The sequence below is a fragment of the Colias croceus genome, chromosome 16 (assembly GCF_905220415.1).
Source record: "Colias croceus chromosome 16, ilColCroc2.1".
NCBI lineage: Eukaryota > Metazoa > Arthropoda > Insecta > Lepidoptera > Pieridae > Colias > Colias croceus.
The window spans coordinates 3,801,355-3,814,867 of NC_059552.1; the positions used below are offsets into that span (position 1 = coordinate 3,801,355).

Below are 13,513 nucleotides of genomic sequence, written 5' to 3' on the forward strand. Positions count from 1 at the left end.
TTTTAAATCTAAAGTTTGATCGTTGGTCAAGACATACACAAAAATTATTAGATCATAGACATCCTGAGATGCAGGAGTTACTAATAATAAGCGACGCTAATGAGATAATTAAAAAAAATATTATCAACCATGCCAGTCTTCTGTTATTCATATTTTGCTTGAATCTTCTTTTTTCATCTATAATATAAAAATGAATCCCAAAATGTGTTGGTAAGCGCATAACTTTAGAACAGCTGAACCGATTTCTTTAATTCTTTTTTTATTATATTCCTTGATGTACGAGCATGGTTCTTATGTAGAGAAAACGTGAATAAGTACCACGGGCGAAGCCGGGGCGGACCGCTAGTAATAATATAAATTCTACGAAACAATTAATATAGAGGGCGTGTAAGCCAGCAGCGCCATCTACTAAATACAATGTGTATCAAGTGAATGCTTATCATAATATTATTATGTCGTAGTGTTGCAGGTATACAATAGATGGCGTGATAAACAATTATGTTTCATGTAGGATACATAATAATATATTCTGGGTGATTTTTTATTAATTTTAACTTTTAACCGTAGGTTCATCTTAGGTTTTAACCATGAGAGCCAAAAAATTATATGTAACAAAATATAACTAATATTCTAAATGCGAAAGTTCGTGAGTATGATGAGTTACTCTTCACGCAAATATTACGGAACCGATTATACATCTTTCCATCCTCACAAACTTTCATCTTTATTATATGTACCTACAAGGTTTCCGACCGCGCCTTCGCCCGCGCAGACAAAGAAAAACCCGTATAGTTCGTTCCCGTGGGATTTCCGGAATTGCGTCATTTCCCCGGGATAAAAAGTAGCCTATGTCCTTTCTCGAGTATCAAAATATCTCCATACCAAATTTCATGAAAATTGGTTCAGTAGTTTAGGCGTGATTGAGTAACAGACAGACATACAGAGTTACTTTCACATTAGTAGGTAAGTATGGATAAGCAAGATGTAGGATGCACATACTTATAAGTTATAACGTACCTACACGTTTAAGTATTTACTTTATATGTATGTTCTATAGTTGCATTTTGATGAAATTTTCATAAGTAAAGTGAGACTCTAGTATCTATTCCTTTTAAGTTGTTACTATCGTTTCAAGATTGTAGAATAGTATAATATAATAAATCTATAATAGAAAAATGAATCGCAAAATGTGTTGGTAAGCGCATATGGAGAGAAAACGTAAAAATGTAGTCACGGGCGAAGCCGGGGCGGACCGCTAGTTATTAATATAGTTACTTAGTTATTTTTATTAGTTACTATTTTAAATTTTCAAACCAATTTAAAACGCTATAAAAACAGCTTTATTGTTTAGTTCTGTGTGTATAGGCGGAAATAAATGTTAAGCCATAATTTTTTGCCTAAAAGCGGCTTTGGTAGTTTCTCACTACCTATAGCTTATAAAAAATCATGCAGACACTTCGTGTCTTATTTAGTCGTAGAGAATATAGAAAGGTAAACAAGTACATTTTTTAATCATATTCAATATGTTGAAGTGGGGTTCTTAACCAGCTAAAATTAAAACAAAACACAATATTTTTCAAGACTTTTATTACGTCATTTATTTCAAACTACACCTTCAAAATTATATTTGATTATAACTACGATAAGCTATAACATTACCTAACATTTGACCAAAACCTATCGTTTTATGAAAAATTTTGACACGTTTTAAGACTTCCAGAAATTTCCACGCTATCATTACATTCCATTACATACTTACTACGTTAAATATTAAACGGATAATTGTATGCGATATACAATAATAAATTATTATTCATTCAAGTTTAAAAGAATAACTCTTGTTCTGAATGATGAACAGAATTTTTATGTTTCAATCGAGCTTTGGTGGTAAACATAATATTATGAAAAAGTACTCTGTAAGATGGTAATTTAACAAATTCTAAGAAAAATACTTGATATGTAGTCTATTTAAATTGTCATTATAGAATTTGTTAATGTTTATTTGCAATCCATATAGTTAGGTTTTCCAGTTTGGAACATGGAAAACGCATTAATTTTTATTGTACATCGCCTACGCAGTTGCTTAGTAATAAAATCGTACATTAAATATTAAAATTAGTTGCACGCTTGCAGAAGCTGCTTTGCGGTGGTTTAGTACATATTAAAATGTCTCACATACATAAAAATTCGCTCGTTCCCATATAAAACTACTATTACACCTAAATATATTGTTATACACGTAACAAAATTGTTAAAACGTATTTTAAGTCTCAAACAAGTGTTAGTCAAAATCAGGTACAAATTAATCAAAATTAAATCTAAGGTAACTGAACAGTAGAGGAAGATTTTGAGATCACGTTGCATTTCTTATTGATTAAACCTCTGAATCAATTTAAGAATTCATTGAAATAACTCATATTACATGCGTACACATAGATTTATTTCAGTTTTTGGCGTTTACAAACATTATATCAAACTAAATCACAGAAAATTAATTATTTTAATATCTAAACAAATTATTTTTCTAACCTTAAATGCGACAATGAAGTATCTGAATTGGACCATATTTTCCAAATGAAAACCTCATAACACAAGGCCCATAAATAGGTATTTCTACTTACATCTAATGTAACAAAAAATATAAATAAGTCAAAGTGACTGTTACATAACATGTGCAATCTTTCTATGATCTTACTTACGCATACATTATGTGCCATAACAGATAACTACGGTTATTTTTTATATAATTATAACGCCCACCGTTACTTCTGTATATCGTGACATCAAGTATGGCGATGATTGGTTGTGACTGCGACGTATTCTTCGGAGAATTGCAATCTGGCGTCTCAAAGGATTTGCAATGAATAAATTAAACGATGTATTTTAGTTGTATTCTTAATCTAAGCTCAATATTTTATTTCGTGGATGAAAAACTAGTTAATAACTACGGTGCAAAAATGAAAATTCCTTAGTCTATTACGGTATAAATAGTTAAAGGTCTGTCACAATGCGTGTACCAGTTTGTACCTTGCTTAAAATCGATACGGTATTCGTGACCGCCTTGAAAACGATGAATCACTACCACTTTAATACTATTTAAGTCAACGAACGGACTATGTGGACTATATTGTTTTCAGTTAGTGTAAATCAGATATTGTTCTGATTTTTGTGCATGAACGGTACTTATTTATCGAACCCGCCAAACCAAGCCCAGTAATATAATTAGGCCCCAAATTATGTACATAAAACACATAAAAATACATAAATTTGCTTGTGGTTACATCACGAACTTATCACTTACGTCAATAAATAAACACATAAATGGATGTTTACACATCTTAGTATGATTGTAATGAATTAATAGCAAGCGATAACAAAACAACGTTCTGATAATAACTATAATAATATGAATATGAAATAAATAAGTCGATTACATTCACTAATAAATTATTTAAGAATACAGGTTGCTGCGGTGTATGGACTAGCATAATAAGAAAGAGTGTAATCCGAGCGGTTAAAATACAAAAGCCCCTTAAAATAGCTAAACATATCCTAAAACTCTTTGGTATTATTCACTGGACGCTAAAACTATACAGAGATACACATACAATTGCTAATGTATCAAAAATTTCTAAACGAAAACTTGCTTCAATATTTACACCCGTCTGAATGCGATGCTAACTGAAACCTGATAGCGGACGCAAATAAAATCATTGGCGATTTTTCCTCCTCCAACCCGAAGGCTTTCAATTCTCCAGGCTTTGGCAAGATGAACTCAAGCGACTCAAGCAATCGCCAATAAGTCGATTGCGTGTCAGAAGAAACACGGTGGACGATGTCCACAGTCTCCTTCTGTTTTCAAAGCATGACGGCAGGCAGTGGAGTCGACAGAGCCATATGTTCCGCGCCCCTGACCGGCAGCCTTTGAGCCGTAACATAATGTCTCATTAAAGCAGGCACTGTGGGAAATGCAGTCGAGGCCCCTCCCAAAGTATATCCATCACCTCCACGACATATACGCATGTGCATAAAACCACGGGTAGACCTGAAACAAAACGAACAATTAAATATCGTGACTCATTTTTATCTACGAGATAGTATAGAGACTGATATGAATATGATAATATTTGTTGTCTACATGATAAAAAATATTATACTCACTTCAAACTAAGCGAGTAATCGTGTTTAGCAGATTCGCTATTCCTAACCAAGAAAGCTCCTTCCTCTGCATCTCTGAGCAAACTTTCAGCTTCTATGCGCGACAACGTTCCATGATACCACCTGAAATTAAAAAAAATAATTATAAATATAAACAATATCATAGACAAAACATAATATGTACATTATATAATAGTAAATTTAAATGACGAATTAAAAGACAAGAGAAAATGAAAAGAAAGTAATTAAATATCAATGTCGTGTCATCTTTGAAACTCACCCTTGTCGGTCAAGTGGAAGAGACGCATCAACTAAATCTCGTGGTGGTGCTATGGGTCCCAAGTTTAAGTGCAATCCCTTAGAACCGCTTGATCCACTGCTGCCACTGTTGAAATTTAATGTAAGCTTCTCACGATGCTTATCTGGAAAATAATACATTCATTATTGATACAATTTTAAATGTAAAATACAAAATGGAAAGCCTGACAACTTCAGTTATATTCAATGTAAGTAATATGTCACTTCTCGTAAAGTATCAATCACAAGTCTACCAAAATCCCGTAACTTGAATGTACGTTTACAAATTGCACACAGCATAAAGAAAAACTTCCCTCAAAAGGCACTTTAGTAAATTAAATATCGGGAGGGCGGCCTACCAGAATATTTTGTGCGGTGCAATCTCAGTCATGTATCTTAATCGGCATTATTTTGTAAAAGTCACGTCAAATTACGATAAATGTGAATTGAAGGTGGCAGACCCTTTTCTTACTATGTTTGTTAATAAATTATCATAGAAAATGATATTTCCTATTATTTTCTATTAAAATAATGCAATAACTCACCTTGATTTACGTCTTGTACGCTTTGACTCGATGAAGCGTTAGATATAGCTTCGCCGAAATCATTATTTAACTGTAGGGACTGGCCGCGTAACTTTCTTCGCAGTTTTGGCATATCAAATGGCAAGGTTCGTAGATCAACTTCAGCCTCAGCCCGTCGTCTACGAAGTTTTGGCATATCAAATGGTAGATCTGAAAGATCCACGTCTTCATCTTTACGTGCTTCCTCAGTATTGCTGTTCTTAAAATTTATGAAAGCATTCCTGGAATCAACACCCTCTCTAGAGTGTATTGATATACCACTATCCGACCCTTGAATCTCTGTATCACCTGGTGTTGAATGTCTAAAAGTAAGGTTCAATAAATTCCTATTTTGTAATGCACGACGTTTAGGTTTCTGAACAATTTCTACAGTTGTTTGGATCGTAGTATTTCCCGTATCTACGTCTTCCGGAGAAACTTTTTGTGAATTATTATTCTTATTATTGTCAGATGTTTCCGATGCTGGTTCTTGTGAAGATTTATCAGATATAGGGCTTAAAATGTGCAGTTTAGCCGGATGATGCCCAAACCCCGTTAATTGCATATGGTGTGATTTAGCAAAAGGAACGTTGCCAGAATCCGAGCTGTGCGAGCTTAGCGAAGAGGAATGTCGACCATCAGAGCTACTGCTGCTTCTATCACCTTCACTATTGCTACTTCTTAGTGATTCCATACTTCCTCCGCTGCTACTTGTAGCCATGCTCTCAGTGCTCGAATACTTTCGTCTAGGGCGAGCTATACCGGGCCTGCCTTTAAACTCCATTATAGGGCCGACCCCCTTTGGCCCCGTGTACCGATTCAACTCTGGTGTGTCTGAATCGGAAGTGGGTCGACCCTTAATCTCTAAAAAAATACCGTCCTTTGATTGCCCTCTTTCATCATCACCATCACGTGATTCCCGACTTGAATCTCGTAGACGTTGTCCAACATCTAATTCAGTAGAAACAGACGCTTTTACATCAGTCATACTAGCGTCACTACTTGTAGGCGTGTCTCGAGCCCTGAGTGATTTTACAGGTAATCTTAAGTCTTTCAGACGTGGGTGAGCTGGTTGCGACTGAGGCAAATTTGGGGCGCTTTTTATACTATTCATGGCAGATCCATCTTTCTGTTGAAATTTTGTGGGTAAAGGCGCTGTTGATGGCGGAGATGGAGTATAGCCGCGGAAAGGAAGTTGCGATGTTGACGCTGTTCGCTCTTCATCATCTATATGAACTTTTTCTAAGTCTTCTGATAATGCTAATGCGTTATTTTCACTTTCCCTTTTCTGTCGGATAGTTGGTATCTTTGAGCGCCGAACGCTATCTGTTTTCATAGTCACCTTGCGGCGTCCTTTGTAGTCTGGTTCACTCCGCTCAACTGCTTCAAAAGCTGATGCTGCTGATGATATAACTTTACGCTCTTCGGCTTGTAACAAGGCCGGATGATTACTAACGCGGTCAAAATCATCCAAATCATCGTCGGAGCGTGCGATTTTGCAGTCAAAAGCGGTCTCATATATCTGTCGAGTGGTCATCTCTTGTGGCCAGCGTGGCAAAGGCGCCGGCACATAAAATACGCTACGAGATGGACGGTGCTCGTCTACATCTTCGGGCGCGGCGCACGCGCAGCCGGCCGCGTCGCGCCCACGACGCCTCGGCGGCATCCACGCGCTCTCTCCAGACGAAGATGACGATCGCTCTAGCTCACGAAAGCCATCTTCAGCCACTGAAAAGCGTTTTGGCAGGTTTGGTCTTTGAGCAACGTGTGGGGCGTCAAGACTAGCCGATTTTCTGTAGCGCGTTCCTCGTGAAGATGACGTCGAGGATGCTGCTGGGGCTGAAGGTGCAGGTGGGGGCGGTGCAGTTTTAAACAAATCGCCGTAATAATATGGACTGGGATTTCTGCGAGGAGCGTTTGCGTAACGTGGATCAGAACGTCCACTGTCAGGCGAATGCAAGGACGGTGCTGTTGCAAATGGATCGAATTCACCGAACTCGTCTTCTTCCTCTTCTTCTTCTGTTGAGGACGACCGGTCGTCTGTAGATGATTCTGTAACAATAAAAAAAACAAAATTAATATCCTATCCCGATTAGACTTAACAATTAAATTATGAACATAAGTTGAAGATTAAATGACGAGATCCAACAAAATTTAAAAGCTTTTAAGAATAAAATGTGAGTAACGAGCTAGAAACATCCTTCAAGTCTGAGACCACGATTCGTCTCAAGTGGTCTCTTAAAAATAAACGAGAATGTGCACATATTGTGTATAATAAATTCATATTAAACGAGGGACTTTTTAAACCTTTTCTGAACGTATTTCAAATAACATTTTTTCGAAAATAACATTGAACATTCCCTTTCGAGTTTTACTTCTCAGCTCTAATTTTTTGACAAAAATATGATATAAGAAAATTATTATAATTCCTACATTTATGTAAGTATTTAATTATATTCATACCCATAAGATACTTCATAAGATTTAATTTAGACTACTATAATATTTCTTTATAAATGAGACAAATTCATAGATTCCCTCGAGGAAAAAAGTCTATTTCCTCATGCATACGATGCTAATGTAATTTCAAAAGCAAGCAGGAATACCCTAATGAGAATTCCTTGCTTCGAACAACAAAGGCATCCCTCTGAATGCATGTTAAAGCCTGGATTTAGCCCTCTAGCCGCGACAAACCCTTACAGGGAAATTGCCTAGCAACAGCGTTGGCGAATATTGCCAATTAGACATTATTGGCTAATGACTAATGCAAGACTAATGAGAGCTCAAATTCTTCAATTTACAATGTAAACTAAAGTTTGAACGAGAATTCATAATCTACATTAACTCAAATCATTGCAATTTACTTAAAGATACGAAGGCAAGGAGATTAAAATTAAATAGAAGCTTTCTAATTCTAATAACGGTTCCTAAAACACGAAATTGTCTATTAGTGACAGGGGTGTGTAAAGTGTTGTCATTAGGTGACGTAATTACGTTTCCGCGTGACTGGACGTGTGCCCTACGAGCACGATTTTGTTAAATCGCCACGATTTACATGTTTAATGTCTTTTCAAAGTTGGGATATTGGAGGAGATAAAGCAATGTTATTTGACCATAACGTGTGTGACTATAAAATAAATATATTTTCATAACGGTTTAGGTTAAAACGTATTTTAATTCAGTTAATACTGCCATACAGAAAAACATAGCAATGACATGACATCATCATACACGTAGCGGAAATCCGATTTAAGTTAATAACCATACATGGTGGAATCCGAAACCATTTAAGTCCGCGTTAGCACGGCTTATTCTGTCTTTTGGATAAATACTATACAAATAATACTTTAAAACATACAGCCAAATAATGTTTCTAAAAGAGAATTACTAAATTTTGTTATTTTATGACAATACGATAATAATTACAACATGAATTACGCAAATAATAAAGAATCTGGTTAAAGTAGAAGAGAGATAAGTCATGATTTCACAGTGAAATATTGCAATCAAAAGCCTCTATTTATTACGTCCGAGATTTTTTCAGTCTAGACGAACAAACGGGAAAAAGGCTGATTAAAAGTTGCCATTGTTGCTTCACTGCTAGTGCAGGTTTTATTAGCTCCGCCGCCTAATTGTGGACGTCCAATCGGCTTCTGTTGAAACTACTAGTTGAACATTTCCACAACACTATTGGAAACGAAATGAGGCATGAGATGCGATGTCTCTCAATCAACTCAAAACGAAATGTTAAAATACGTATTCAGATGTTTAAATATCTGTCCTTTTGATTGTCATGAGAAATAATAATACAATATTGAATGATACACTAAATGTTACGTATATTTGTTACTTTCTACATGTGAAAAAAACTTTTGACATTTTGAGCTTTTAACATTTTTTTACTTTTTTTCCAGGTGGATGGACGGATAGGACAGGATAGTTTGGTGCCTCGAGAACAATGCTTTTAACAAGACTCTACCGCGATTGTTTTGCAAGAAGAAAGGATCTTTTGTCCTCATTCCTCGGAGATGAGCTCGTCGCTACTTTTATAATAATATGTTGCATACAAGTGATTTATATTGTACAGTAATTAGTTTTCATGAAAAGGTAAAGCAATTGTAGAGTACTATTATTTTAAAGGAATATCTTCTAAAAATATCGAACAAAACTTACCAGACTCGTAATATTGCTGTGACCGATGTCTCGACTGTCGTTCCTGTCTCAAAGGAGCAGAAGGCGCTGGCTCTGGTGGGGAGTCTGCAGAACCTTCGGGCGCGCTCTCAGGACTTCTTCTACGCGATTCAGGAGCTGACAAATCAAAGTCTGTCCTTCTGGCTGATTCGTAATCCGCGCGCCTTCGCGCTGACTCAGCGTCAAATGGCCGCCTTCCTGAATCTGCGTCGTATTCCCTTCCAAAGTATCTCCTTGATTCGTATTCGTATGGTCGTCTTTCAAAATCGTAGTTTTGTCTACGGGAATCGTTTCGCCATCTGGTGTCAGGTGAACGACGTGGTTCTCGAGAGCGACGCTTGTGTTGTGGAGATCTGCGCGCTGTGTCTCGAGGTGTGCAATATGCCTCTAGAAATTCAACCTGCAACAATAAAAATTAACTTCAGCACTAATACTATAAAAATCTCTAACCAATATTTTCTGCAATTTGTTTCAGATGTTTTTAAGTGCACATTCAAAATTTTAATTTTGCCGGAATATACCTGACGACGATTAGACGAAAAGAAGCCCTTCATCATGAAGGTCGATTATGTGGCAGAGTAAAGTGGTAATAAAATGCAGCGGTCACATATCCGACGACCGTAACGGTCGGTTAGGCGCTCTCTCCCCTCGACTGCGATCATTATTAGGGACCATTTCTGTTTATGAGGACGAGCATAAAGAATATTATGAGATATTGTGCTTGCATTGTATAATACGATTAGGTGATAAAAGGAATGCCAAATTTTTGAGTTGCTGCCAAATTTAGAGAATTGAGTCATAGATACATTGTAGTATACAATGATCACATGTGTATTATTTGATTAAACAAAATGTATGTGAATCTAAAACACCAATAATTACAAGGGCCTTCAGCTTAGCTCTCAAGTATGTTTTGGAAACACCGACCTCGAGATGTTTACGTAAACGCGAGTTGAATGTACCGAGTACCACAAGCATTGCATAATATATTACACAATGTGATTGCTAAACGATTAAAAAAGTATAGCCTGCCTACGTGAATATTTAAATTACTAAACGTCGGTTTGCTTGAGTTTGGCTTACCGGTGCAGGGAGGCTTTTAATCATAATAATTTTATGAAACAAACGAGCATGCCAGTCATTAAACATGAGGGAGACTTTAAAATAAGAATAAAGATTGGCGACCGGTTTCAAGCTGCCCGCAGGGCTGTTCTTTATTCAAACTTCAACATCGAAAGGCTAGGCTCATGGTGCATTGTTTAACGATTCCTTCGTACCTACGCATGAAAATTTATTTACATAATTAAACATCGGCTCTACCACCCTCGTTTTGATTTGCGATGTCTACAGAAATTTTGTCGTTATTTGCATATTTATTTTCACGCTTAATTAGAATTTGTAAAATGCTTTTTGTTAGAAATCACAGTAGCTCATTAAAAGTTTAGCATTATTAACTTGAATAATTTAATGGGCAAAACGTTGTGTGGTCGAGTTTTGTGGACCATTCTTTTTTTTTTTTTTTTTTTTTTATTATTTGATAGGAAAGCGCTTGACCACTATCTCGCCTGATGGAAAGCTGAGATGTGGCCTAAGATGGAGCGCGCTTTCCTAGAAGGTACCTGTTCACTCTTTTCTTGAAGACCTCCATATTGTACTCGTCGGGGAACACAGACTCAGGAAGCATGTTCCAGTCCCTCGCGGTTCGAATGAAGAATGTCGATCCGAACCGCTTTGTCCGGGTACATGGAACGTCCACCATATGGCGGTGCCTAGAGTCTGTGCGCCTCGACGAACGATGGAAAAACGGGGATGGCGGAATTAGATCGTGCAATTCCGCAGCGCACTCACCAAAGTGTATCCGATAAAATACCGATAAACTTGCCACTCTGCGACGATGGGCGAGGCTCTGGAGTTTTTTGCCTACTAGCTCATCGTCGTTTATTAGCCTCTTGGCACGCCTCTCTATCGCCTCAAGCGCCTCCAGCTGGTACTTGGCTGATCCATCCCAGAGGTGAGAACAGTATTCAATGCACGAACGGACTTGTGCTTGATAGAGATTGAGCAACTGTCCCGGACTGAAATACTGTCTCACCTTCGCCAGAATACCAAGCTTTTTTGAGGCTACTTGGGCTTTTGATTCGATGTATGAACCAAAATTAAGAGTAGGCGTTAAGGTGATACCAAGAAGCTCGAGGTGGTCAGTTATCGGCACAGATACACCTTGGAAAGACGGAGTCAGGTTGAAAGGACTCCGTTTAGCGGAAAATAGACACGCCTGGGTCTTAGTCGCATTGAACTTGACCAGATTGGCCTCGCCCCAATCGGAGACTGCCTGTAAGGACAAGTTCAAGCGATCGACCATCGCCTCCCGCAGAGACTGGATTTGTGCCGTACTAGCACGCGCGTTGGATACGTATCTCTCCACAACAGTGCTATCGTCTGCGTACCCATAGATACCGGGTTTCAGCAGATCGTTAATGTGTAGCAGGAATAGTGTTGCGGAGAGAACTGATCCCTGAGGGACCCCGGCGTTTATAGCCAATTGGTCGGACGAGCAGCCGTCGACGACTACTCGTATCGACCGGTCTCTCAGAAAATCTGTGATCCATGCGCAGAAACCAGCAGGCAGACCGTACGATGGAAGCTTGCCAATAAGGCTATCATGCCAGACCTTGTCGAAGGCTTTCGAGATATCAAGGGAGACAGCAAGTGCTTCCCCATGATTCTCTATGGCCTCGCTCCAGATATAGGTAGCACACGCTAGAAGATCCCCAGTGGACCGATTTCGGCGAAATCCGTATTGGCGGTCACTGAGTAGATCGTTCGCTTCTAGGTGTGCCATAAGCCTGCTGTTCAGTACACGTTCCATAGTCTTGCAGAGTATGGACGTGACTGAAATTGGTCTATAATTGGAGGGGTCGGCACGACTGCCTTTTTTGGGCACAGGCTGCACATTAGCAAGCTTCCACGATTTCGGTACTTTTCCAGTCGTCATCGAAAGGCGAAAGAGGCGTGTCAGAACAGGAGCGAGCTCAGGCGCACAGGTTTTTAGTACTATGGCTGGAATACCATCAGGGCCACTAGCTTTATTCACATCAAGATTCCGCAGCGTTTTAAGAACCTCAGTCTGACGGATGCGAATTTCCGGCATATTCGCCTCGCAACCAGGTAGACTGGGAGGTTTGGCGCTTGCAGGATCCAGACGCGAATTTTCTGCGAACAGAGTAGCAAATAGGTTCGCTTTCTCTGCGGCAGTGTGAGCTAGCGTCCCATCCGGTCTCAGCAGTGGAGGAAGTGAGGGGCGGCAGAAATTCGATTCAACCGACTTTGCCAGGGACCAAAACGCTTTACTACCGGAGGGGTAAGAAGCCAGTTTGTTCCCTATACGGCTAACGTGGTCAAATCGAGCTTTCCGTAGAGCTTTCTTGCAGGACTTGGCGGCCCGGTTAAAGGCTTTCTTCTTCTCTGATACGTCCTTGGCCTTGCGGTGTCGAGCATCAGTCCAAGCCAGATATGCCTCATGCTTAAGCGCTTCAGCGCGTTTGCACTCGGCTCTGAACCAGGGCTGAGCTTTACTGGACGTGGCTACATCGGAGAATGGAATATAGTACTCCATTCCCTGCCGCAGCACATCTGTCACAGCATCCGCACAGGTCGAAGGGTCTTCGGAAGAAAAGCAAACAGACCGCCAGGGATAAGACGCAAAGAAGGAACGCATCTCGTCCCAATCTGCTGACTTGTATCGCCACACGCGCCGAGAGCCCCTGGGACTGGGATCGGGCGGCGAGTAGACAGATACAGACTTCACCAGACAGTGATCGGAGCTGCCAAGCGGCGCGGAAATCGCAACCGAGTAACGGTCCGGATCTGTTGTCAGCAGAAGGTCCAAGCAATTGGCTGTATGGCTCTCAACATCAGGAACCCGCGTCGCTCCTTGGACCAGCTGGGTGAGATTTAACGCTATAGCGAGCTTACGCGTCTCTCTCCCAGCGAGATCAGTGCTCTGGTACGGGAATAGCCACTCCTGGTGGTGGGCATTGAAATCCCCCAGTAGCACTAGCTGAGCGGAAGGGAATTTGTGTTGAGCAGCATCCGCCGCCTCACTTAGGTACTCTGTGAGCCTGATAGTCTCCTGGTCTCCGCTGTGCGCTCGGTAGACACAAGCATAGACAAGCTTCTCTAAGCCTGTGTCCACCAGCATCCAAAGTACAGAGAAATGGGGGTCTTCAAGAAAACGGAGACGCCGACAGCAGATGTCGTCTCGGACGTACGCGCACACACCTGATCGAGCTTTAAAATTTTGC

General features: G+C 39.6%; 1 protein-coding gene across 2 annotated transcripts in view; it reads right to left on the reverse strand.

Moving 5' to 3' along the window:
- Positions 1-1,570: 1,570 nt before the first annotated feature.
- LOC123698312 (serine/arginine repetitive matrix protein 1) overlaps positions 1,571-13,513 on the reverse strand; it is a 146,171-nt gene continuing 134,228 nt past the window's right edge. For both annotated transcript variants that reach the window (XM_045644891.1, XM_045644892.1), the window contains 5 exons: positions 9,192-9,609; positions 5,001-7,070; positions 4,439-4,580; positions 4,162-4,281; positions 1,571-4,045 (listed from right to left, as the gene is read on the reverse strand). In XM_045644891.1, the coding sequence (XP_045500847.1) occupies positions 3,859-4,045; positions 4,162-4,281; positions 4,439-4,580; positions 5,001-7,070; positions 9,192-9,609 (2,937 nt within the window). In that variant the 3' untranslated portion in view covers positions 1,571-3,858. The remainder of the gene's footprint in view (positions 4,046-4,161; positions 4,282-4,438; positions 4,581-5,000; positions 7,071-9,191; positions 9,610-13,513) is intronic.